The sequence below is a fragment of the Dama dama genome, chromosome 14 (genome assembly GCF_033118175.1).
Source record: "Dama dama isolate Ldn47 chromosome 14, ASM3311817v1, whole genome shotgun sequence".
Lineage (NCBI taxonomy): Eukaryota > Metazoa > Chordata > Mammalia > Artiodactyla > Cervidae > Dama > Dama dama.
The window spans coordinates 47,915,198-47,939,273 of record NC_083694.1 but is presented as its reverse complement, the minus strand read 5'-3'; the positions used below and the strand labels follow the sequence as shown (position 1 = coordinate 47,939,273).

The 24,076-nt window shown below is 54.6% G+C and overlaps 1 protein-coding gene across 7 annotated transcripts; it reads right to left on the bottom strand.

The window, feature by feature from the left end:
- Positions 1-299: 299 nt before the first annotated feature.
- On the bottom strand, positions 300-20,654 carry SLC35E2B (solute carrier family 35 member E2B). 7 transcript variants are annotated; one of them, XM_061160591.1, is made up of 12 exons: positions 20,029-20,651; positions 17,285-17,460; positions 16,936-17,171; positions 13,714-13,906; positions 11,496-11,901; positions 11,237-11,372; positions 10,929-11,056; positions 9,416-9,536; positions 8,455-8,508; positions 7,969-8,041; positions 5,459-5,604; positions 300-4,157 (listed from the first exon to the last, which is right to left on the bottom strand). In XM_061160591.1, the coding sequence occupies exons 5-12, from the start codon at positions 11,815-11,817 to the stop codon at positions 3,920-3,922; spliced, it is 1,218 nt and encodes a 405-aa protein (XP_061016574.1). In that variant the 5' UTR covers positions 11,818-11,901; positions 13,714-13,906; positions 16,936-17,171; positions 17,285-17,460; positions 20,029-20,651; the 3' UTR covers positions 300-3,919. The 7 variants fall into 7 exon arrangements, with proteins under 7 accessions (XP_061016574.1, XP_061016570.1, XP_061016572.1 ...); XM_061160587.1 differs by having other exon boundaries at positions 16,936-17,460; XM_061160589.1 differs by lacking the exon at positions 17,285-17,460.
- Between the last annotated feature and the right edge of the window lie 3,422 nt (positions 20,655-24,076).

Here is a 24,076-nt window from a genome sequence, read left to right as displayed (position 1 = left end):
CCTGCTTTGGGAAGCGAATTCTTTACCACTTAACGCCACCTCCAGTTTACTACCTGGCCAGAAATGGAAAATGTAGAAAAATTCTGACCAGCAATTAGGGCCCAAAGAGGGTGTGTGGAAGTGAAATTCTTTCTCTTCCCAGAAAGAATTGTTTTTTTCTGTGCCCAAGCTCTTGTTTTGCTTCCTGAGTTTTTGGTGACAGGAAAAACCTTCAAAAAACAGATGAAGGCAGTAAGAACCCACCCATGTTCATTTCAGTAGCCCAAACACTTGAGACTTACACAAAGGAGAAAACAAAGTACACATTGAACATTTATTTTACTTTTGTAGAACAAGAGTCCTAGATAGTTGCTACCATGGTAGCTTAATTTGGACAAAGTAACCAGTAGGCATCCACAGGATTAATTATACAGCATTGATGTATAGCAGAATACACAGTGACTCACTAAATTATATAACCACCATTTTTCTAGGAAAAATTGATCTAATTGCATAAATACTGGAATAGGTGAAATAAAAAACACTAAAATTTTGAATAATGTACTTTTAGTTCTCCACAGTTTTTTTTTTTTGTTTGTTTGTTTTTTTTGGTGTAAAGCAAGTATAATTTGGTTCTGATATAGACAATTTATTCATATAATTTTCAAGTTTTTCAGTATGGGAAAGTCACCCTCACTGTGACCCTCTGCAATGATGGGTCCACAATACTCCCTGGGTGGGTTCAGACTCAACTCACACATCTACAGTCTAGAAATGGCACATCAACTGAATGCCAGTTTCCCTCAAGTGAAAAGCAAGAAAAAAAAGACTTTGCCAATTAGAACAATTTCCAAGTCAGTCTGGACATCTAGGCAAGGATGCAATGGCAGCATCCGAGCCCTCCGGAGAAGAGGAGGAAATACTACAGAGAGAGAAAACTGGAAGGTTTTATACCCAGAGCATCAGGGTGAGCAAGCCAAGTGATGGTTGGCACAGCCACCTGGTTGCTCTTTGCTCTTCAGGAGAGAGAAACAGGCCAACTCATCAGGGAAGTAGGAACATTCTTATTATAAGCTAGGAAAATGAAGAGGTCCCAACCAGGGCATGAACGTATTCTGGAAAAGAACAGAGCCCTTACTACAACATTGGTCACAGGCAAACAGAAGAGGGTTTCTACCTGTAATAGCATCCTTGTTTAATTTTTCCAACCTAGGTAAATAGTGAAAACACTTCCAGGCCTCAGGAAGCACATCCCCAGGACAGATGTAGAAAGTCATGTTGTGTTTCTGTGGTCTCTGCTGATCTGTCTATAAATGACCATCCACAGGATAGTCAGTGCCACACGGGAGGCAAAGTCCCTCAGTTTGGGTCAAGTATTTTAAGGGCCTGTGGATAGCGCGGTTCCACGTGGCTTACTCTTCGTGCAGCACTTTTTTATTGTGCAATTTACAAATTAAAGACACATTTTGGATTATGCAAGAGTATTCTCAGCTTTCCAAGGCGATGATTTTAATGCTAATATGCAGGAAGTTATGACTATCAGAATTCTTTTTTTTTTTTAAAAAAAAAGCCTTTCATGCCACTCAACAGTGGAAATTTCCTTGAAAGCCAGAGATCTCTAAGTATTGATGCAAGCAAGCAGATGACCAGAGTCGGAAGCCTGGTTCATGAGTTTGTTTACAAAGACATGGACAACGACCATGGACCCAGAGGAAATGGACCTAGTCTTAGCGTTGGTACAAGCTGGCCTGCGACGGTTCAGTGAAAGGAACATACTAGAAAACTACTAGGCAAAGTTAATTAAAAAACATGTCTGTACAGTTATTAAGCAAACGCCCACGCAGGCTGTGGGGTTTGACTCTCCTCCCAGAAACGCCCACCATGTGGATGACTTGGGGCAGAGTCAATGGACGGAATGTGGCCATAGCATGTGTCCCGTGGGCGCCAGGCCCTGGATTCCCTGCTGGGGATGAGGGATGGGGGATGCCCCAGAAGCAGCTTTGCTAGAAACTGCCTCATTTACTAATAATTTAGGAAAATCTTTCTGGTCCCCAGATCTGGAAAATCAAAACAGGCCCCTAACAACACTCAGACACAAGCAGCTGGTACCTGATCACTCTCAGATGACAGTCTGCACCTGGTGACACACACGCTCCCCTTCTTCATGTCTCGCCCGCAGCTGCAGGTGTTGTGGCCCCAGTCTGAGGTCAGAGGCTAGAGCCCCCCGGAAGTGGTGCTTTCCCTCTGGTCCTCACAGAGCAATGTGCCGCCCCAACCACTGCCCCAGTCCTCTTTAGCTTTGTTTAGGGGTAAACAGAAAAAGAGGAAAGGGGGAAAACCTGGGAAAGACACCAGCTACCCCTGCACAGGGAAGCTGCGTGTGACCTGCCGACCTCTGAGCAAGGAGGTCAGCTTCATAAAAGGTTGTAGTTAAAAGGCCCCATTTTTAATCCCTCATCACAACAGACTTTCAAAGTCAGCAGAACTTAATGAGACGCACTTATTGCTCTTTGTTTCCAAGAGACTTGCTCTCCAGGAAGGGCTGGTTTATATTTTCCAGTTGAGAAGCCAACCAGAAAACCAGAGAAGCAATTAAGGTGCCGGGGCCTGGACAGCAGGGACTGTTCCCAAGACTCGTGGACCACTTGTGCCCTCGGGTCGCTCCGTCCCGCAGGCCGGCTAGAGATGGGCAGGTGGCCAGCCCACGGCCCTTGAGTTGGGCTGTGCCTGACAAGTCCCAGAGCTCGAGTCTGGTAGGTGGAAGAGGGGCTGCACCCTGACCAGAAGTTCCAACAGGATGTGGGGCGAGGAGTAAAGAGAGAGGTGGAGCCTCAAACACCTGTCTGTCTGTCTGTCTGCCCTGGGGGAGGAGGGCCGGGCTGGGTCTGACTCTGGTTTACCCGGCACACTCCATGCATTCCAGAAGCCATCTGTGCCTCTGTTTCCTTTTAAAACCTACACTGTCATTTAAAATGCAGCATAACAAAAGTGTAAACACTCCACATTCGTCCTGCTCATTCATGAGGGGGAAATCGTTAACACCCTTGTCAATGAGACCAGGAGGCTCCAGACTGGCTGGGTGGAAACAGGGGATCCTGGAGCCCCTTAGAAGAGCCTGCCTCTAACCTACGAGTATGGGAACAGAAGGGACACAGGCCCGCCCTGCCTTGTGGCCATCTACCTGCAGCTTTCAGGCCAGAAACCACATCTGGGTCTCGGAGGGGCAACCTGGCTGCCCACAAGGGACAGGACCCTCTGGAGGTGGGAGGCTCAGCATAGCAGATGCGGGGAGGGGCAGCCCGCCTTCCCTAAGTGGTACTGATGTGACAGCCCTGCCTTGGGTAGAGGAGATGGACACCCTGCTCTCAGGAGCAGGAAACCCCAGGTTCTCACCCTATCTGTACTGTGCCACTCTCTGCCCACTGCAGTGGCCTCTGTGCCCTGGCCCTGGGGGCCTCAGCCTGGCCGAGCCCAGCAGAGCGCCCAGCGGCCAAGGAGCAGGGTGGACTCCAGCAACCGCTGATGGCTGGCATGCAGGAGCCGGTTCCCTACACTGGGAATGTACAAATGAGGGGGTGCCTGCTGGCACCTGGACACAGCTCCAGCTTCACAGCTGTCCCAAGTGGTCATCACTCACAGAGGAGTTAGGGCCTGGCCTGGCTGCTGGGGTGCGGAGGCTGCCGGGAGGAGGTTGTCAGGGCGCTCGGCCATGGCTCAGTGGCAGCTGTGTTCTCCAACCCAATTCAAGTTCCTGCCAGTTCTGACTCACAGCCCCAGAAAAAAGCAGAAAAGGCTGCCCACCTTGCCTCCCACAATGACTATGACCCATGGAGCCAGGTGGTCCCACACCCGCTGTCCACGGGGAGGGAGAGGCAAAGGGGGTCCCCCGTCAGCGAAGAAGCGAAGAGCGGGTGGTGTGGTGCCCCCATGGCTTCGGGGCTCAGTGGTGTGGCCGGGGGTCCTGGGGGAGCAGTGGCTCAGAGCTGCCATCCGGGGGCTGGGTGGTGGCCGAGGCCAGGCTCTGCATGGCCTCGCGCTGCTGTTGCTTGGCCTTATTGTAGAGCAGGACGCCAGCTGTGACCAGCACGGTGCCCACAGCTGACAGGCTGGTGACTTTGTTACCGAAAACGATGACGCTGAGCCAGATGGACAGGGCATGCTTTACGGTGCTGGCAACGCTGCAGGAGGGCAGGGAGGTCAGCGGGGCCAGGGGTGCCTCCGCCAACCCCCCTTTGTGTCGGGGTCCTACCTACTAAAACAAATCACAGAGAAGGGGGACCGCAGAGCTGGGTGCCATCTTCAGGCTCAGCCTTGTGCCTTACTTTGTCCTTTCTTTGACGGAAATACTTCTAAGTGAACTGGACGCATCACAACCTTTCACCCCAACACTGCAGCCTACTCTCCAGAGTGGGAAGTGTTCCCTTAGGAAAGCTGTCTGGGAGTGACACCATGCTGCTTGCTCACTGCTGGGACCTCGTGAGGATGCAGTGACCACAAGGGTTTGCCATTTTGGATGATTTAAAGTTAACTTTTGTATTTTTCTGCCGTAAGCTATTTTCCTTAAAAAGAACCAGTTTCCTGTCTTTATATGGACCATCACTAACAACCCCTGAAAAGCAAAGTTTCAGGGATATTTGGAAATAATTCCTGCTGTCCTACAGGAAACAGACCCATCAAACATACTGACAGTGTGAACGTCAGGGCACGTGTCACTCAGGCGGCCGCAATAGTGCTGAGGCCCCTCCCCCGGGATGTGGGAAGAGTGCTGCCAGGTCTGAGAGCAGCATGAGGCCCCTGAGCCCCTCAGTTCTGAGGACAATCCCGCTCTCCCATGACTGTTCTGAAGTTAAAGGACAAAGCTCCGCTAAAAGGTTTCCACAACAATATGACAGCCAAATCCAAGGACAATCACTAGGGGGGGGTTTCAGGCTTGCTGGTGACCTGGGCTCCTTCCTTTCTGTTACCAAAATCCCTCTGCTGTCAAATCAGCACTTAGTCTGTCCAGTTAGGGAAGAAGCTCATGAGACCCAAGCTTGGGGCTGAGTTCCCAGCAGAGAGTCAGTGGCCACGTGGGGCTGCTGAGTGTGAGCTGATTAAAGTCAGAAAAACAGACTTCAACTCCTCAGCACTTGGCCAGTTCCAGGTGCTCAGGATCCACACATGGCCAGGGGCTCCCACCCTCCATCATCCCAGGAGATTCCCCGGACAGTGCTGTTCTGGGGAGAAGTACCTCACGATACTGCAAGGAACTCTCCTCTGTGCACAGATTCCCAGTGGGGAGCCCCCGAAAAATCCATTTTACGGACTTTCCTATTCATGTTTCAAATGGCACCGATACAGAATGGCCAAGTAATTACGACCCCTGGCCACAGCGATCACTACATTTGTGACCCACAATCACAGGGCCCTCTGATAAAAACGTCAGATGGCAAGCGTTCCCCTCAATGTGACCCGGATGCACCGCATCTCCTGTCCTTACCTGAAGGTCACAGGGGAGATCCTCCCCATGAGTGCGTAGGCCGTGACGCTCTGCAGGTGGAACAGCACGCCGTCCGCCAGCAGCAGCAGCACCACGTCCTGGCTGTAGCGGAAGCTCCTCCCACTCCTCCCGATCACCGGCAGGTCCTGCACCAGAGCCAGAGGGAAGCCTGCTGCACGGACCCAGGGGGAACTCCAGTGGCATCTGTGCCCCAGGGTCTGGGTCAAGGGAGTGACACCGCGGAGGGCTCTGGGGCCGCACGTGGATGGCAGTGATCAAATCTTTACACACGAAACACACACAGCCTCTAAGCATGGGACAAGATGCCCAACATCACTGACCATCAGGGAAGAACAAATCAAAACTACAACGAGGGGGCTTCCCTGGTAGTCCAGTGGCTTAGAGTTTGCCTACCAATGCATGGGACATGGGCTCCGTCCCAGTCAGGGAACGAAGATCCCACATGCCACATCGCGACCATGCCCACGTGCCACAGCTGAGCCCGCAGTCCAGGGCCTGTGCTCCGCAACCAGAGAAGCTACCACAATGAGACGCCCAAGCATAGCAACGAAGACCCAGTGCAGACAAAACAAACAAATAAAAAGAAAGCCTCAGGGGAAAAAAAGTACAACGAGGTACCAGCTCACACACATCGGGATGACTACCATCAAAAAAACAAAAACCAGAAAACAACAAGCACTGGTGAGGAAAGGGGAAGTTGGATCCTGAGCACTGCAGATAGGAATGCAAAATAGTGCAACTGCCGTGGGAAAACAGACTAGTCAACCCTCAAAAAATTACACACAGAACTGCCATGTGATCCAGGACTCCACTTGTGGTCTGTACCCTGAAGAGATGATAGCAGAGTCTTGAAAAAGTACTTACACACTCACATTCAGAGCAACATTACTTACAACAGCCTAAAAGTGGAAGCAACCCAAATGTCCATCATTGGAAGATTGGTAAACAAAATGTGGTCTAGCCATACATCTATTCAGCCTTAAAACAGGGAAGAGGTCCTGACACCTGCTCCATCGTGGATGGCCCTTATGACACGAAGTTGAGTGAAATGAACTAGATGTTAGAGGACAAATCTTATGTGATTCCATTTCTATGAGGTCCCTGGAGGAGTCAGAGTCACAGAGACACAAGGTAGGAGGGTGGGAGCCAGGGGCGAGGGAGGGGGTAACAAAATTCAGAACCTCTCCCCCAACGTATGCCTCTTTGGCATAAGAATCGTTTTTGAGCTGAAGGCACTGAGAAAACAGCAGGTGCCAGAAGAGTGCTCTAATCTCCCTTTTCCTTCCCAGAAGCAGGAGACAAACCCCACATGGGAGCTGCCCCTTCCCCCCAAGGAGAGGGGATTCAGGGGCCTTGTCATCATTCCCCTCGTCCCCCTTCAGCCGCCCCAGTGTCTCAGTCACTTGCCCACAATCACCTCTTCATTCAACCTGACGTGGAAGCACTCACTGAGGTCTGCCACTTGTTTGGGGCTTCATTTGCTCTGGCATCACATGAAGCTAGTATTAAATGAACCTATGTGCTTATCTCCTGTTGATCTAAGTCAGTTTAACTCTCAGGCCCAGCTGGAACTCAGGCAGGGTGGGGTAAGTCTTGTCCCCTCCACCTGGTGGGGTGGAGTGGGGTGAGGAATTAGCATTTAATGGGTCAGAGCTTCAGTTTGAGACGATAAAAAAATTGGGGTAATGGTTGCACAATGATGTGAATGCGTACCTGAAATACACTGAAAAATGGCTAGAATAGTAAATTTGATAGATATTTTATCATAATAAAATAAGTTTAGATGTGCATGTTCTTTTACTCAACCATTCCAATCCAAGAACACAACCCAGAGAAACATCCTCACCCACTAAAGACATGACACAAGGAGTTCCCTGTTATGTGCTGCATGTACAGAGCAGTGGCAGGGCCAGACCACCACATCCGGTGGGTCAGGGCAGAGCTTGGACTGGACAGCCCAGCACCACTGTGTTGAGAAGACAGGTCCACACAGACGCACATCTGCACTCCTACGGGACTCACGACACACGCAAGCAGGTTTGTGGCCACACAGACACACTGAGGGAGCAGCTCCACTAGGAGGGGGCCTGCGAGGGGCTGGGGAGAGGCCACTCTGTTTTACATGTTTCTGTCCTGTGACTTATTCTATGGTGGTCACAATGTTTTTAAGTAAGAGAAGAAATAAGAAACAACTGCAGGAGTTCCCTGTTGGCCTGGTGGTTGGGACTCAGCTCTTCCACTGCTGTGCCCAGGGTTTAATCCCTGGTTGGGGAACAAAGATCCTGCAAGCCATGAGGTGCAGCCAAAAAGCAACAACACAAGAGTGTGCCTAACATCCTCCTGCCAAAGTTTCCAGAACTGGGGCTGTAGCCCGGCCCTCACGGGCACCAGACCTGCTTGGGTTTGCATCGGTCAGGCCCCCTCGGGCGCAGGGCAGCCACACAGTGCCAGGCTCACCCCTTGAAGGTGACTGTGATGGTGGGACTCACCATGAAGAAGATCCAGGCTGGGATGAGCATAGCCACGGCCGCTGTGCTAGTGTAGAACTGCAGCTCCGCAGCCCTGCGGGACAGGGCAGGTGTCTGAGCCTCCCACGCCCTGCAGCCTCACCCCGGCCTACCCTACCCTGCCCCTAGCCTCGCTACCCCCTTCTCCCTTGCTATGGGACAGTGACAGATCCCTGGCCGAGGGCAACTGGAAACAGGTGGGTTTTTCTGCCCAGTTTCAACAAGGTTCTTTTAAAAGCACCGGGGAAATGGGAGGGTCAGAGCTGGGGCACAGGGAACTCTGGGAGGTTCGGGGCTGGGGTCTAGGACACTCTGGGAGTGTTGGGGCTGGGGTCCAGAGCTCTCTGAAAGTGTTGGGGCTGGGGTCCAGGGCTCTCTGAGAGTGTTGGGGCTGGGGTCCAGGGCTCTCTGGGAGGGTTAGGGCTGGGGTCCAGGGCACTCTGGTCTCTGTGGGGCAGTGACACTTACGAGAATCTATATTTGTCCCCACTGAGGAGTTTTTTGGAGAAAACGTTCTGCAAACTAGAAGAAAGAAGAGAAAAGATTATGTGAGCTCAGAGGCCACCTTATACAAAGTGCCTTGTCGTCTGGAAACGGGTACACATGGAGGTCCTTGAAGACAGCCCTGGGCATCCACGAGCCAGGCTGAGCTGCCCCTTTCACAGGTGGGTAAGCTGAGGTCTCGGAGGTGGAGGGCATGCCTGGGGTTACCCAGCTCTGCACAGAACCCCTCTTGGCACCCAGAGCTCCCACAAATCAGCTGTAGCCACAGGACAGACAATATGAGCACAGGAAGACCCAGGGAAACAGAGATAGAACTCCTGGCTGGGAAGGCCAGTGGTGGCTGAGAGGAGACAGGACAGTGTCCAGCTTCCAGACCACCAACACTGCCCCCAGCTCTGGCCAAGGGAACTTGAACCAAAGTGAGGCTGGGGGAGACACTCACAGGCCCCCCCCCCCTCTAGGGCTGACACTGCAGGCCAGTGGGAAACCTGGCGGGACTTGTGCGAGGATGGTCCCTGCAGGATAGCGGCCAGGAGGTCTGACGCATCTGCAGGTGAGTGAGGAGGCCTCTGAGACCATACTGTGCTGGAGTTAACAGGTAAGATGCAAACTGGGACTGAGCTGGGCGATGTTTCTGGGAATTAGAGAGGCAGAGAAGGCTGAAGGAAACAGCAAGTGTCAGATGGAATGAAAGGTGGTTTCTTGTTTTACTCATGCACCACTCAGAAACCCTCTGGTCTCTCTGGAAGTACCAGCAATGACACAAGCTTAGACACAAGAGCCGCTGCCGCCTCCCTTCTCCCCTCAGAGACAGTGACGCACAAGGAGCAGGTTGCGTGGAGCTGTCAGCCATCGGGCCTGATGCCCGCACTCCGGCAGTGGGACACGGGGCCCCACGTGCCCAGCTCCCACCCTACAGACTCACCAGTCCATGATGTTGGTGGACAAGGCGGCTGAGAACCCCAGGAAGTTGAAGCTCATCTCGGTGGCCGTGCACAGTGCCAGGCCACCCATGACAGGGATGAGGGAAAGGTTGACCAGTAGCCCTGCAGGGGGAGAGCACATGGCTGGGCTGCAGTGCCCCCCAGTGGACCCAGCTGCCCCCCAGGGGTGGTCTGCTTGCTTACTTCTCACTGGAGGGAAAAAATAGCACATGCCTGTCACCCACTCTGGCCAGACACGTGGGGCAGAGGGCTCCACACTGGAGTCGCCAGCTCCAAGCCCCGCTTTCTGCACCCCACCCCACAGTCCCCAAGCTCTCACTTGTGAAACAAAGGGGCTGAAGGGTGGTCTCCAGGGAAGGCCAGGGGAGGAAGGAGGCCCCATACCTCAGGGCATCCAGCCCTCCTGCCTTCATAACCAACAGTCTTGACAGGAGGGTAGAAAGTCCTTTCGGGACAACAGAAAACCTTGTCACTGGGTACAAGGCCTTCAGCTCCCCCTACCCCCCATGCCTCTACTTTGATTTCGGACATGGCATTTCATTAATCTTGAAATTCAAAGCAGACAAAGGGACAAGCCTTTCACACTTAGCAAAAGAGCGCAGAAGTGCAGCCCTCCGACAATCTGGTAACCTCGTGAGACCGTGGCCACTACCCCGCCCAGGACAGTGCTGTCCACACAGCAAATCCATGGGCCTATGAGGCCTCGAGTGTCACCATGGAAGGAGGTGTCTGCTGGGCGCGGCCCACACGCAGGGCCATGGCTGGGAGGCCGCCAAGGAGGCAGATGCCTGCGCTGTGGGCGGTGGTGGGTTCAGGGCTCTGCTGGGGCTGTGCCCCTTGACAGACCCCATGAGGTTGCTCTGCTAGGGTGCCTTCAGGGGTCACCCCTCTGGGGACTCCACACCTTGGCCCCACAAGTCTGGGTATCTCAGTCATTCTCCCCAACAAATTGCATTTTATCAAGATTTCCTAATTGTTCCAGCAAAACACTGTCTTCCCCATGGCCCGATGTTCTTAAGGCCTTTGAAGTCCCCTCTGCATGGTGAAGGCAGCAGTGTGGTCAGGCTGTTTCCTGCTGCGTGGGATTGCAGGACCTGTGGTCACACTTTGATCCGACTCTACTTTACCATCACCTGCACATCGGCCTGGCTCCAGGGGCCGGTCTGCGAGATGCCCAGCTGTGCCCCCTCCCCACCACCTCCTCCCCAGGGTGCCGGGCACTGCCTTGTTTTACCTTCTGGTCATTTCCTAATTGAAGCCAACTCAGCTCCCTCTCCGAGCAGCACTCCTACCCCCAGGGCAGACATATGTCACGTGATGAGTCTGCTCATCACAGAACCCCACCCCCTACAGGCTGGCAGGACAGTCAGGGACATGTGTGCAGCTGGACAGTGCCTGCCCCGGCCCAGCTTAGAGATCTGTGATTGCGTCCCATCTGCTGAGCCTTGGGGGAACAAAAGGCGCAATGAGGGCCGGGCGTGGGGGGCTGCTCACCAGTGTGCTCCCCCAGGACCGTCCGTGACAGGATCACAGTGAAGATGGGAGCCGAGCTCTTCACGGTCTCAGCAAAGGACACCGCCACATTTTTCAGGCTGACTAGACCCAACACCACTGTTGCAAACCTAAGACAATCAAAAGCATCACAAATCAGTGCATTCCCTCTCTCAGGAGTCAGCCTGGAGGGTCTGCCCCCACCCTGCTCCCCACTCCCAGGATCACCTGATGCTAATAGCCAGCTGGGGGAAGAGATTTCACAAAAACAAAAAACTCAGACACCCAACCTGAAATGTCAGTGGGCTTACCTCATCAGACCTACGAACAGCATGGTCATGATGAAATTGGGTGGGTAAGAAAGCCGAGTTTTGTGCTGATACAAGCAGCAGGGAACAAATATTTTAACACAGCCGATAAGCGTGGTTGAGAGCATCTGCACAGCCCCTGGAGGAGACGAGGCCCGTGAGCAGAGGGGTTCCCCGGGGCTCTGTCCCCACCAGCCCGGGCAGGTACCTAGTGAGCAGAGGGGTTCCCCGGGGCTCCGTCCCCACCAGCCTGGGCGGGTACCTAGCATGCTGGGTTCCCCTTCCAGCAGGGACAGGATGTACTTGTTGAGAAACAGGGTGCAGAAGCTAAAGAAGAACCAGAGCGTGAGGTAGGTCAGGGCGCGGGCGCCCCACACGCCCAGGTCTGCCTCGATGACGGTAGTCTCCGTGACGGTGACCGTGAGCACCTGCTCCTCAGGGCTGCCATCGCTCTGGCCGAATGCGATCTTCTCACTCCGGTGGCTGAACACGGGGGCCCAGGCCAGGAGCGGCCGTCCCCCAGGCTTCTCGCCAGGGCCCGGGTCCAGCTCCACCAGGGCTGGGGGTTTCGCGGACGCCGACATCTCAGGGGTGGCAGAAGGCTTGGGTCAGGGACCCAAGGACAGAAGTGGCAGCCATGGTGACACCAGGCAGGGCGAGGGCTGGAGCTGAAGGAAAGGACGGGACGAGGTTGTCCTGAGTGGCCAAGGTCCTGCCAGGTTCAATCACCCCCTTAACAGTAACTTAAAGCACAAACTCGGGACCACGGTCGGCCACGCACCCAGGAGCCCCAAAGGAGCAGGAGCGGGCGCCCCGCTGAGACCATGGCCTACACCAGCCTAGCCTCCATTCCCTCCCTACACACCTGACCCTCCAGTAAGTTCCACTCAAACTTTTCTAAAGCACCTGGTGATCTGGCCTCCTCCAGCTGCCCTCCTCCCTCGGCCTCTCCCTCAGCTCAGCGAGACCTGTGTCTTCACTGCCCCCTGCCCCCACCTCAGAAGCCATCTCCAGTGCTCTGCATTTCTCTCCACCCACCAGGACCAGACGGAGCCCAGAAGGGGCTGCCCTGAGCTCCCTCCCACCCAGCTGGCTCTCCAGCGCACAGCACCCTCCCCCGCCTTGATGTTTCATCCAGAGTTTTGAGCTGTCCTTGGTGGGAGGGCTGACCAAACCAGCTTGTTCCCCTTGACTTTCCATTCCTCCTTTGCATCATCTCTTTCATGGTCCAACAGTTCATCACCCAGGACCTGACATTACAGTCCTCATCCTTCAGTGGTCAGCCGCCTCCAGCTTGAGGGGGCAGTTTCTGAGCACACACCCTGGGAGGAGACTCCTCTTGGACCTGAGGGCCTGCCTGCGGGCGGGCAGGGCGCTGCCTCTGTCTTGCAGCCAGGAAAGCACACTGCTTCCTCCACAGACTCACACCTCTTGGCTTCTCCAGAGAGGCCTCGCTCAGCCCTGAGACCACACGCAGTCAGACCCAGCCTCTCACGTGCGCTGGTGGGTGGGTGCTTCAAGTTTTGGCTTTGTCCCCCGCTGTGCCACACAACTTGTGGGATATTAATTCCCCAAACAGGGATTAAACTCGAGCCCCAGCAATGAGAGCACAGAGTCCTAATCGCTGGACCTCCAGGAAGTTCCCAGTTTGGGCTATAAGCAGTGTCTCAGTGACGACCACCAGCCCAGGAGGCCTGGCTGCTCCTCCCCAGTGACACCAAACAGGAGGTCCCAGCCCCCTGGCCCCTCCCTCAAGCAGCCAAGCCGGCCGACGATGTCCTGATCCCTCAGATGCTGGCGTTTGGGGGATGCCCATCGTGTTTTCACCTAACTGCCAGGTTTATGTAGAAGAGGCATCAGGTATTTAGCTTGCTGTGCCACCCACCAAAAGGGCTGGCTCCTCTACCATTACCGCCCCAGGCCCAGTTCTGCTCAGGCTCGTGTGAGCCAGATAGACTCATGACCTCCGGCTCCCACCCAGGGCAGGGCTCCTGGCTAAGCTGCCCCCGGCTCCCAGTGTCCAATCAGTGTCCTCAGTCACTCCACAAGCTCAGCAATGCTTGGTCTCGCCGGGCACCCAAGCCTCCACATGCACACCAACCCTGGGGACACCACAGCCGTCCCGACGCAGCCCAGACCAGGACGGGTGCACCCAGCCCTCCTGTGGGCTCTACTTCCCCACAAGACGCACAAGCCCTTCGACCCCTCTGGCACTGCCGGGGTCAGATCTCTACTAACACCCCGTCCTCCCTCCTCTTCCTGGCCTGTGGCCCATTCCCTCTGGACAATACCATGCTGGGAGCTGCACCTCCACGGGCAGCCCTGGGCTTCTGGTCACCCTTCAGTGCCTTGGCACCTAAGCCAAGGAGGAGATGGCAGGGGCCAAGTACCCATTGAAAAGCGGGAGGTGCTGCTCTAAAAGTCACCAGAAGAGGGTCCCCTGGGAACAAAGACGAGGGCAGGAGAGACAGAAACCTCACCCAGGGTATCAGGCTCCCAGGGAGCTCGACTCAGGCGGGCCTGCACGTGGGCGCTCCAAGGACCCCCAGCAGCACACAAGGAACGCGAAGGGGTAGGCAGCAGACAGCAGGGACCACACTGACCAGGATCCTGCCTCTGGACACAGCCTGTAGGTGCTGAAGCGGACCAGCCGAGAGGGAGGAGTCGGGTGCCCTAGAGAACCAATTCCAACTCAGTCTGAGGACATTCCTGGGTGAGGATCAAAGATCAGCAATCACCCTGCCAGTGGGGGAGGAGCCACCTCCCGGAAACTCAAGGAGAGACAGAAGTAAACTCAAGGAGGGACAGAAGGCAGGACGCAGTCCTGCAGACAGACAAGAAATTGTCAGGAACAGATCAGTGGGATGAAAAAAGTGGAAAGCCTAGAGAGGAAACGTCCACGACCCCACAACCCCTCAACCCCATGGCGGCCTCAGACTATCTCCCAGCAGGGTGTTAACCAGTGACCAGAGGCCATCACAACTTTACTCCCCAGAGAAACAAGCGGTTGCCCCGCCATGGAGGCACCAAAGTGGAACCCCCAGGGATGAGACAGACACCATGTGTCCTGATCCACCATGCTGAACCTGGTGCTGCTGCAGTTTCCCTGCCACGAGCACAACTCTGACGGTGAGAGAGTTAGGGTCTTGAAAGAAAGCGGAGCAGAGGAGGCTGGACGGCAGAGGCCCGAGCGCCAGGCGAGGCTGTAGATCCACACAGCAACCACGCCCCGGATCCCGCCAATGCCAGCACTTTCTAAACACTTATGCCCTTGGGAACCAGGTCCATGCTCCACGTGCTTAAAAAACAAAAATGCCCACATCAATAACATGTCTAGAAACAAAATCTCTAATGTGCGATACAGATAGAAATACCTAAATCAAAGCACAGCTCAGAAGAACAACTTCAGCCCATTGAGAAGCGAAGGGAAGGAAGTGACTTAGGAGCCTGAGCATGGGCGCTGGGGTCAAGTGCAGGTTCCAGACGAGACCTGGGCGAGTCTGGGGGGCAGCACGTAAGGAGGGGCAGACAAGGAGTGGGCTGCACGAAAGCAGGGGGGCACAGTGCGCCTGCTTCCACATCCACTCGCAACTCTGCCCACGCGGAGGCCTGGAACAGGGACGCCCCTGCAGCAGGGGTGGTGCTGGTTTCCAAACCTCTGCTCTGCTGAACTGTCTCCTCGCAGAGATGGCTGAGATCAGGGCTGGGGCCACAGCTGGGCCGGGAGGAGGGTGGGCTCCTGGATGGCATGAGGCCCATGTGAGGGGTGCCTGCCAGCGAAATTCAGGTGGATTGAGAGAAAGTAAATAACAGCAAAGGGCCAGCACACAGACGACCACCAGGATCAACAAATGGGAAAAGCTGTTCCTTCAGGTAGAGGGTCACATGACTGACGTGACTAGATGTGCCACCAGGCCCCTGCTGCAGCCCCTGGCGAGACCCACCAGCAGAGGCTGGAAGCTGGTGAAAGTTCAGCAGTGACAGGATGTTCAGTCTTAGTTACATCCTTACAAGGTACTGGGCAACTACAAAAAGCATGATGGAGGCACAAAAGGGAGAAGGAAAAGAGACTCTCCTGGAGAAAGGGGGCTGCCCCCAGACACTTGGATGGGGCCACGTGCTGCACTGGTGCAGAGACATGTAAACAAGCTGGGATGCAGGGCCCAGGGTCTGTGCACAGGTAGGACCTGGACCCAAGGCAGAGCGGGGCTGTGGCTTCTAGGAGAAGGTGGCCTGACTCCCTGACACCAGGATGGCTGTCATCCACGCCAGTAAAGAGAGACTGGATCCTGGCCTCACAGCTCCAGACACACGCTACCAATTCACAACATCCACAGGGCACTTCCCAGGAACCAGGCAGGGTCTGACCCAGCAGGGCACACATCATGACTCCATGGCTCTTCCCAACAATCCTGGGGAGGCATGCTGTCACCGTGTGAGACACAGCTTCTGGCCAGAGTTGAACCTGGGAGGCTGGGCTGTGGAATGCAACCGTGTGAAACCTCACACTTAGAAGAAAACACAGGGAGTATCTTCCTGATCCTGGGGTAAGAAAAGAGTACTGTTTTTTTGGCTGTGCTGCACAGCCTGTGGCACCTTAGTTCCCTCAACAGGGGCTGAATGCAGGCCCAGCAGTGAAAATGCCAAATCCTACATTGGACCACAGGGAATTCCCAGAAAAGAGCATCTTAAACCAGTCCCCAAAGCATTACCCACAAATATAACCAATCCGATGAGGCTGCTAAAGGAAGAGCTCCTGTGCTTTCACAGTGATCACAATGTAACGTCAACACACTAAACATGCTAAATGACAAGTGACACCTGGAGGGGTCATAACAGCACGACAGGGAGAGAGGATGGATCCCTACAATCAGCAGGAAACGTGGGTAACACACCAGGAGGGAGAAGATGTCCACACGCCCAATGAGTACGAGAGGAGCCGTCAGCTCTGCACCTCTGGACAACGCACACCCAGCTGAAGGCTCAGAGCACTCGTGATCCCACAGATTCTGTGGTCCAGACAGTCGACCAGCATGATGGCGGAAGGGGCTGGGGTCTCACCTCCAAGCCCACACATGCAGCTCCAGCAGCTATGAGGGGAAGACCCTCCACAGGGCTGTGTGCACAGGCTCCAGGCTGTGGGCTGGCGGCTGAGAGCCAGCGCCCGTGGAGGCCGAGTCTTCTTGGAACCTTGGCCCCTTAGCATTTGCTGGACAGCGCTCATGAGAAGCCCACCCTCAAGGAAGGGGGCTACAGAGGGTGAGAACATCAGGAGGCAGGGTCACAGGTATTACCTTGGAGGTCGCTGACCAAAGGTGCTGACCTCATCCATGGTCAGGGAGATGGACACACCACCCACTCCTACTGCCAAAAGCCATCAGGTCTGACAACACCCAGAGCTGCTGGGAGGTGCAGATCCAGAGGCCTGAACACGGCTACAGTGAGGGCTGGTAACGGAACCTGGGAGAGGACTGGGCACCACGCTGAGAGAGACACACCGGCACACCCTACAAACCAGAACCTCCATCCTTGAGGGTCCCCCAGAGATGTCCAGCAGGAGTGCCCAGGGCGGGACTGCTGGTCACCACCACTAGGAGGTGCAACTATCCACCCATGAGGAGTGAGAAATACCTGGTGGCACCCACAGCTGACGGTCAGCCAGGTCCTCTTGCTCAGACAGCAGGCGGGCACATAGCACTTACCGCTGGTCACTGGCCAGAGCGGCAGTCCTGTGCAGAAGGCCTGCTCCCAGGTACAGTGAAGCCCCTCAGCAGCTGTACTGGCATCGCATGTGGAGGCCGGGGGCAGTGGCCCAGAACCCAGCAGGTCCAGCTCAGGCAGGCCCACTGGGATCCCAGCTGCCCTCCCTGGCTCTGACCGCCGTCTTCTTTCTCAGTCTCTGTGACTCAAGGCACCTTCATGAGAGGCGGTTCTCATCCTGTGAAAAGCCAAAGGTCAGCAGCCCAAACTGATAACGAAAACTGACCTCACCCAGGGTGGCCTGGAGATGGGGTGGACCAGGCTGAGCGCAGGGCTTGTGGGGCCCCCCACCTCCAGGTCCCTGGTGACACAGGTCTGAATTACCGCCCTCTGGGCTTATAGCACAAATGACAAGAATTGTAATGTAGCCTCTTCCACTCAGCTTGGAGCCAGCAGCCTATGAGGCGGGGGTTGACTCCACTGCGCTCCTGTCCAGAGCCTCTGCAGGACAGGGTCCAGGCGGGCCACTGAAAGGAAACCAGCATCATGTTGCAAAAAGCACACACGTGATGTTTTCATCACATGCAGGCACTGAGACCCTCCCAGCCTCCACCAACCCTGCAACAAGGGCTCTAGACCCTGGGGAGGCTGCCTGGTTCTGAAATGTGGGCGGCCAGGACCACCAGGGCACATTAACCACTGAAGGGAAGCTCGGGGTAGAAGTTACTGACAGGAAGTTTCAACTTTCCCATCCAGTTTTGCAGAACCCTGAATTCTGAGGCCCATGAGTCAGAGGTCAAGAGTCTCTGTTCCACAACAAGCAACTCAGGATGCTCTAAAACACCTGGTGAGGAAATCTAGGTCGGTTCACATTGTCAGCAGGGCAGTTTAGATAAAATACACTGAAAGTCTACAAATTTCATACTCTTAATTCAGAAATTCCACCTCTAGGGCTTTATCCTAAAGAAATAATCCAACAAAGGCCCAGGCTTGTACATACAAAGATGTTCAAAAGCTTTGTTTTTAAGACTGAGAAGCTGACACTGGCCAAGTGTCAGATTAAAAAAACTGTAACAAACTCTGTCACATAATGGGACACTGTAACCCTACCAGTTGTGACAAAAATATATTTGTCATACAGAAAGTCAGAGTAAAGTTACAAGCTCTCTGTACATGTGTTCAGGTTTAAAAAGTGCCAAAGGTTCAGAAGAACACAGCCCAAGGTAACAACTGTGGTCAACTCTCAGAGGCAGAATCTCAGATCCTTCCTTTTGTGTGTGTGTTCTCTCCATTTTCTAATTTATTTGCATTGAAAATGGATTTTTTTAACAAGACCTACTATATAAAAACAGGGAACCATAGCCAGTATCTTATAATAACCTATGACAGGATGGAAAAGAATGACAAAGAATGTTACGTATGTACAACCGAATCACTTTACCATACACCAGCAACAAACACAACTCTGTAAATCAACTATACTTCAATTTTAAGACAAAAATAATTTCTTTAATGTAAAAACTTTTCCTGTTCCCTCTCTTAATGTTCCTTTTCAGGCAGTTTAATATTATTTCATTCTGCTTTAAAATGTTACTTGCAAGTTAAAGGATTTTGGGTAAACAACATTACACTCTACTGAAAAACAAAGAACTTTAAGCCATTAAACAAAGAGTCTGCTTCTAAATAGTTTTGTTTTTTTTTTTTTTTTAAAACAGCAGCGGCGGGTGAGCAAGGTTTTCAAGGCTTCAGAGCGTGAGCGCTGGGGGAGGAGCGGGCGGCACTGCAGGCCCCGTAAAACCCAGTACAGAAAGTAGGCTGAGAACGACAATGAAGTCTTAGCTCTGGGCCTGACTGGGAGTTTCCCAACCCAATTTACAAAATAACAGTTCGCTAGGACCGGCGCCTGGCAGGACGTCAGTCATTATGTAATTTCCAGTTTTTTTAAAATCCTGCGAAGACACCAACTGCAATGAATTTGCTGCGGGCGACTGTGCCCGGAGCGGACAGAGCACCTTTGCTGGTTCTTTCAGGAGCGGCTGCACCTGCTGCGCCAGGGCCGTGCTCGGGGCGCATCGGTGGGGGGCGGTGTTAAAACGCAAGGGCAAACAAACAAACAAACAAAAAAACCGCAAGGGCGCCGACCCTGTGTCCCCACCTCCGCCTCTGACAGTACCCCCAGGTATCCAGGCGCTGCGGGCCCCGCGGACCCCCAGCTCCCGCCCCACCTGTGCCCCGCCCGCCGCGGGCAGATTTGGAGCGGGAACGTGGCGCCGGCCTCGGAGGCCTAAGGTCCACTTGGACGCCTGTAAGGCGTGGCGGGGGCCCACATGGTGGACGCTGCAGGAGCGGACCCGGCGTGAAAGTGCTAGGAACGGTTCCCTTCCACCCCCGGGCGGCCTCGGACGCCCAGGCGCGCGTGCCAAGGCCCGGGGTTGGCTGAGTTGGAAGGGGAAGCGGGGGGTCGGCACGGACTCAAAGGGCGACCCCCGGGGGTGACCCGCCCCGCCAACTTTATTTAGCCCTTCACCCACCAAGGAGACCCCGGGTAGATGCCGAGCGGGCCCCGCAGCCTCAGGGACGTGGGCCCGGCCCCGGCCCCGCAGCCGGGCGGGGTCCCAGCGCGCCGGGACGGAAGGAGCGGTCATCCAGGGCCTCGCCGCCCCCTACTCCACACAGCAACCCGCCCTCATTCCGTTGACTGCGGCTCACGGAGCCGAAGGCTGCGGGTCGGGCTGGGTGGGCGGACCCGGAGAAAACCCGCAGGTCCCGGCGGGCGACAGGGCGGGGCCAGAGGCGGAGAGAAGCCGCTACTGGCCCGGAAGCCACGCGCCGGAAGTGACGCGTCTGAAGTCCGCCGCGGCTCCTAGCCGTCCCGTGTGACCCATCCCACGGGACTCGTTCCGAAGTGTCCTGAGGGTCTGGGCTTCTCAGCTGCCGCGTGGGTGCTGGGAGCGGGGACTCCCTGCTAAGCGATTCCCGTCGTGGTCGTCCCCTTGGCACCCCCCTGGGCCGTACCACATCAGCCCACATGGGAATAGTGCTGTTGGGCGATGGCGACCCCCGTGGTCATCCCCTTGGCACCCTTCGGGCCGTACCTCATCAGCCCAGGTGGAGGTGGTGCTGCTGGGCGATGGCGGCGCGCGGCCTTGGTACCCTCCGGGCCGTAACGCGTGGCCCAGGCGAGGGTGGTGCAACTGGGCGATGGCGGCCCCCGCTGTCTTGGTCCCCTCCGGGTTGTAGCACCTCGGCCCAGGCTGGGGTGCTGCTGGGCGATGGCGCCCCCTCGCGGTTGTTCTCTTGGCACCTTCCGGGCCATACCATCTCGGCCAGCGGGGCAGGTGCTTCTGGATAATGGCACACGGTCGTCCCCTTGGTATCCTCCGGGCCGTACCAATTCAGCCCAGTCAGGGGTGGTGCTTCTGGGAACCGCCCTCCCCTTGATACCTTCTAGGCCGTACCACCGCGACCGAGGAGGGGCGGCAAGTTCGTGGAGGAACCGACCTATAAGCTGGCTCTGAGTTTTGGTTTCAAGAGACAGAAATTTCAGCCTCAAGGAGCCGCCCTCAGAAGAGGAAAGACAAAGGGACTGTCCTAGCTGAGAAAGCCAGCGACGGAGGTTCTCTAGGGGCAGCTCGATTCCGAGGCCACGCCCCTGACGAGGACGCTGGTTGGCTGAGTTTGGGGAGTTCCACCAGGGGGCGTGGCCTTGGACCAAGTGGGTGAGGGGCTTCAGTGGGATGGTCTTGCCTGCACGCGCGCCCCTATCCCCCCACTCATTCCTGGCACCATGCGCAGCATCTTCCTGGCCCGATTTTCCTCCTGGCTTACATTATTAATTTTTAGCTAAAAAAAAATTTTTTTTAAGTCGTGCCTCACTGCTGTGGGATCTTAGTTCCCGAACAGGGATTGAACCCAGGCTCTTGCAGTGAAAGCTAGGAGTCCTAGCCACTGGACTGCCAGGGAATTCTCTCCACTTACTTTTAAAGGTAATTTTTAGGAGCGAGGTTGCTGCTAATGGGCTCTTCTTCCTCTTCATTTTAATATTTATTTTTATTTGTCTGCATGTGGGACCTAGTTCCCTGACCAGGAATTGAATCCATGCCGTCTGCTTTGGAAGCTCGGTGTCTTAGCTAGTCAGCCACCAGAGAAGTTTCTAATGGGCTCTTCTCAGGGCCTACTTAAAAAATTATTTATTTCGGTTGCACTGGGCACATGTTGCTGCCCTGGGGCTTTCTCTAGTTGTGGCGAGCAGGGGCTACTCTGTTGCAGTGTGTGGGCCTCTCATTGTGGTGGCTTTTCTTGTTGTGGAGCACACAGGGGCCAGGAGCATGGGCTCCAGTAGTTGGGTGCACCCAGTTTTTAGTTGCTCTGTGGCATGCAGAATCTGTCTGGACCAGGGATCAAACACGTGCCCCTGCACTGGCAGGTGGATTATTATCCACTGTACCACTAGGGAAGTCCAAGGCCTATTCTTCTTGTCAGACTTTCATATATTTTGCTTCATAGTGTTTTAAAATTAAGTTTCTCCTTTAGATCTTAGGCAGAGGGTCAGTTAATGGATGGTGGTATCTGCCTACTCCTGGCGTCTACAGGCAGGGTTTGGGCCACAAGGTACAGGGGAAGGGTTTTCCTTGGGATCCTCCAGAGGGTGTGACAGGAGGAAAGGCCTGGACACCCCAGGGGTTGGTCAGGGGCCTGGGCCTAAAATGCAAAAAAGAAAGCAAAAGTGAAGTTCTCTTAACATCTGTATCTTGGAGCAGAATATGACACCATCATCATCCCTGAAAGTGAGTATTCAGGACCCTGAACAGTTTATGGGGTAGATTTTCCTACTTTGCACAGAACTCTGAGATGCTTGATGACTGCCCAGCAGCACTGGTTGTTGCTGGTCAGTGAGTTACTTGTACTCAAATAATTTCAAAAGCAATTGTATGAAAAGTAGCAAAAACTTTATAGCTGAGTCTTTCTTACATTTTATCTGAGACAGTTCTTTTTAACAATTCTGAAATGACGTCGGGGTGCCACATCACCTTACCCTCTTGGGCTGGCCACTCCAGCACAGAGGACAGTGTTACCCAGTCCTTTGACCATGGCTGGAGGAAGTCTTTGCTCCGTGGTCACACTTCCAGAGTTTGTATCCTGCCCCCTTTTCTTTGTCTTGTTAATGATTTTTCACCTGAAACAAAGCAAAAAAACAGCCAGTTATTTTACCAGAAAGTCAGGTTTGTTTCCCTTGTGGCTCAGCTGTTAAAGAATCTGCCTGCAATGTGGGAGACCTGGGTTCGATCCCTGGGTTGGGAAGATCCCCTGGAGAAGGGAAAGGCTACCCACTCCAGTATTCTGGCCTGGAGAATTCCATGGACTGAATAGCCCATGGGGTCCCAAAGAGTCAGACACGACTGAGTGACTTTCACTTTGTTTCAGGTTTGTTTGGCAGCAGCAAAGAATTATAACTCAGGACATGCAACTGTGATAACCACATGCAAGTCTGGTAAAGCAGAGAGGACACTCTTTTATAGAGAAGGAAGGGAAGTTGTTATTAACAAGCAGTCCATTAAAGGAAACATTGGAGTTTAAATAAGGTGGCTTCTCATTGGCTGAGCCGTTGCCAGGCAAAAAGATCTGCCTGGTAGTGGCGGTGAGGTGGCTGCTCTGGCCACAGGTGCTGGGACTCTCTTCCTCTCTGGTTCTGTGTGGACATCGGGGATAAATGCCTGAGGACTTCTACCTTGTGGCCTCCCAACTCCATTTTAGTTGAGGTGTCCCTTGATTAATTTTCAGATAATTCTTCTCTAAATATTTGCAGGAGACATGGCTTTGCTGCCTGTGAAGGGCTGTGTGTGACTTCCAGTATCAGAGAAGCCACAGGAAGGATCTGAGTGGTTTTACCGACGTTTGCTGGAGTTTCGACTTATTCCTTTGACTTGATGCCAAGTAGAATTTGGGGTAAAAGACAGTAGACCAACCAGGATTCTTCACACCCTTGTCATCTTCAAATAAGATCGTTTCAGCCTGTTTGCTTATTTGCAAGTTAAATACAATACCTGTTAGGAAGTTGTTCTTATGAAGGAGCCCTAGCCAACCCCCCTACCCTGGCCCCGCTCCCTGAAACATCCTGCACAGCCCCTTCCCTCGCATCCCCCCATGGCATGCTGGTGTCTGCTGGACCCTCTCAGTCCTTCCCTACCGCCAAGCCGGTCCCCTGCCCCTCGCACAGGCTTGGCCTGTATCCATATCTTGGTCTGAAGTGATGGCTGCACTCAGGTGGGCCCAGTGGAGCCCATGTTTCGAGGGAAACATGAGATAGCAGCAGATGTGGACCTGGGCCCAGGAGCCCACAGGGTCCCGAGAACCGGGTCGTGATCGGAGGGTGGGAGAAAGGGTATGGGCCCCCCACCTCGAACCTCCAGACCCACTACAGCACTGACCCACATGATGTAGCTTCCAGGGCGCCCATCCTGACCACAGCCCCTCCAGGCCCATTTTCTATCGCTGCACATTAGGCCTCAAGGTGTCTCTGTGTTGCACGCCATCCACATTTGTTAGGCCTCACCACACCTTGGGGTGCTTCTGGGCACCTCTACTGGCCTCCCCTAATTAAGACATTCTGGATGAGGGCAGGTGGAGTGGTCAGCAGTGTGGGGTCATCAGAGCTGCCAGGGCAGAAGGTGGCGAAGGCTCAGACCAGGGGCAGGTAGCCCTTGGGCACCCAAGGCATTGGGGTCTGAGCCTGTTCTGGGTGTCTGAGGGTGGCGGGATCCCAGGACATGGTCCCCTGGGAAAGGACTTCACAGATCTTGAGTACCATCCCAAGCATGCGGGCCTTCAGACCCAGCTAGCAGGCAGGGCCTGGAGGGGAGCCCCACCGTCAGGTGAGCCCACTGGGGTCTGTCTGGGCCTGGGCTGGGCCCCTGGCCTCCCCAGGTTACTTGACTGGAGGGAGTTGAGGTGTCTGGTACCTTCCTGGGTTTCCTTCCAGGCTCTGGGACGCTCCCTCGGGATGGCCAAGCAGCCCTTCTGGATGCTTCCCCTGGTCCTGTGGGTCCACTCACCTGCCATCCTGGCTATCACCTCAGCCAGTTGCTTCAGGGGAGCCAGGTTTCCGTCTAGTATGGGCACTGTGCCTTGCATATGGAGGTGGGG

Excerpts from the sequence above, each read along its gene's own strand:
- SLC35E2B (XM_061160592.1), bottom strand. The coding sequence starts at position 11,817 with ATGTCGGCGTCCGCGAAACCCCCAGCCCTGGTGGAGCTGGACCCGGGC. Across the intron at positions 8,042-8,454 it reads GGGGACAAATATAGATTCTC|GGCTGCGGAGCTGCAGTTCT; the intron begins GTAAGTGTCACT and ends CCTGTCCCGCAG. Across the intron at positions 5,605-7,968 it reads CAGCCTGGATCTTCTTCATG|GACCTGCCGGTGATCGGGAG; the intron begins GTGAGTCCCACC and ends GCTCTGGTGCAG.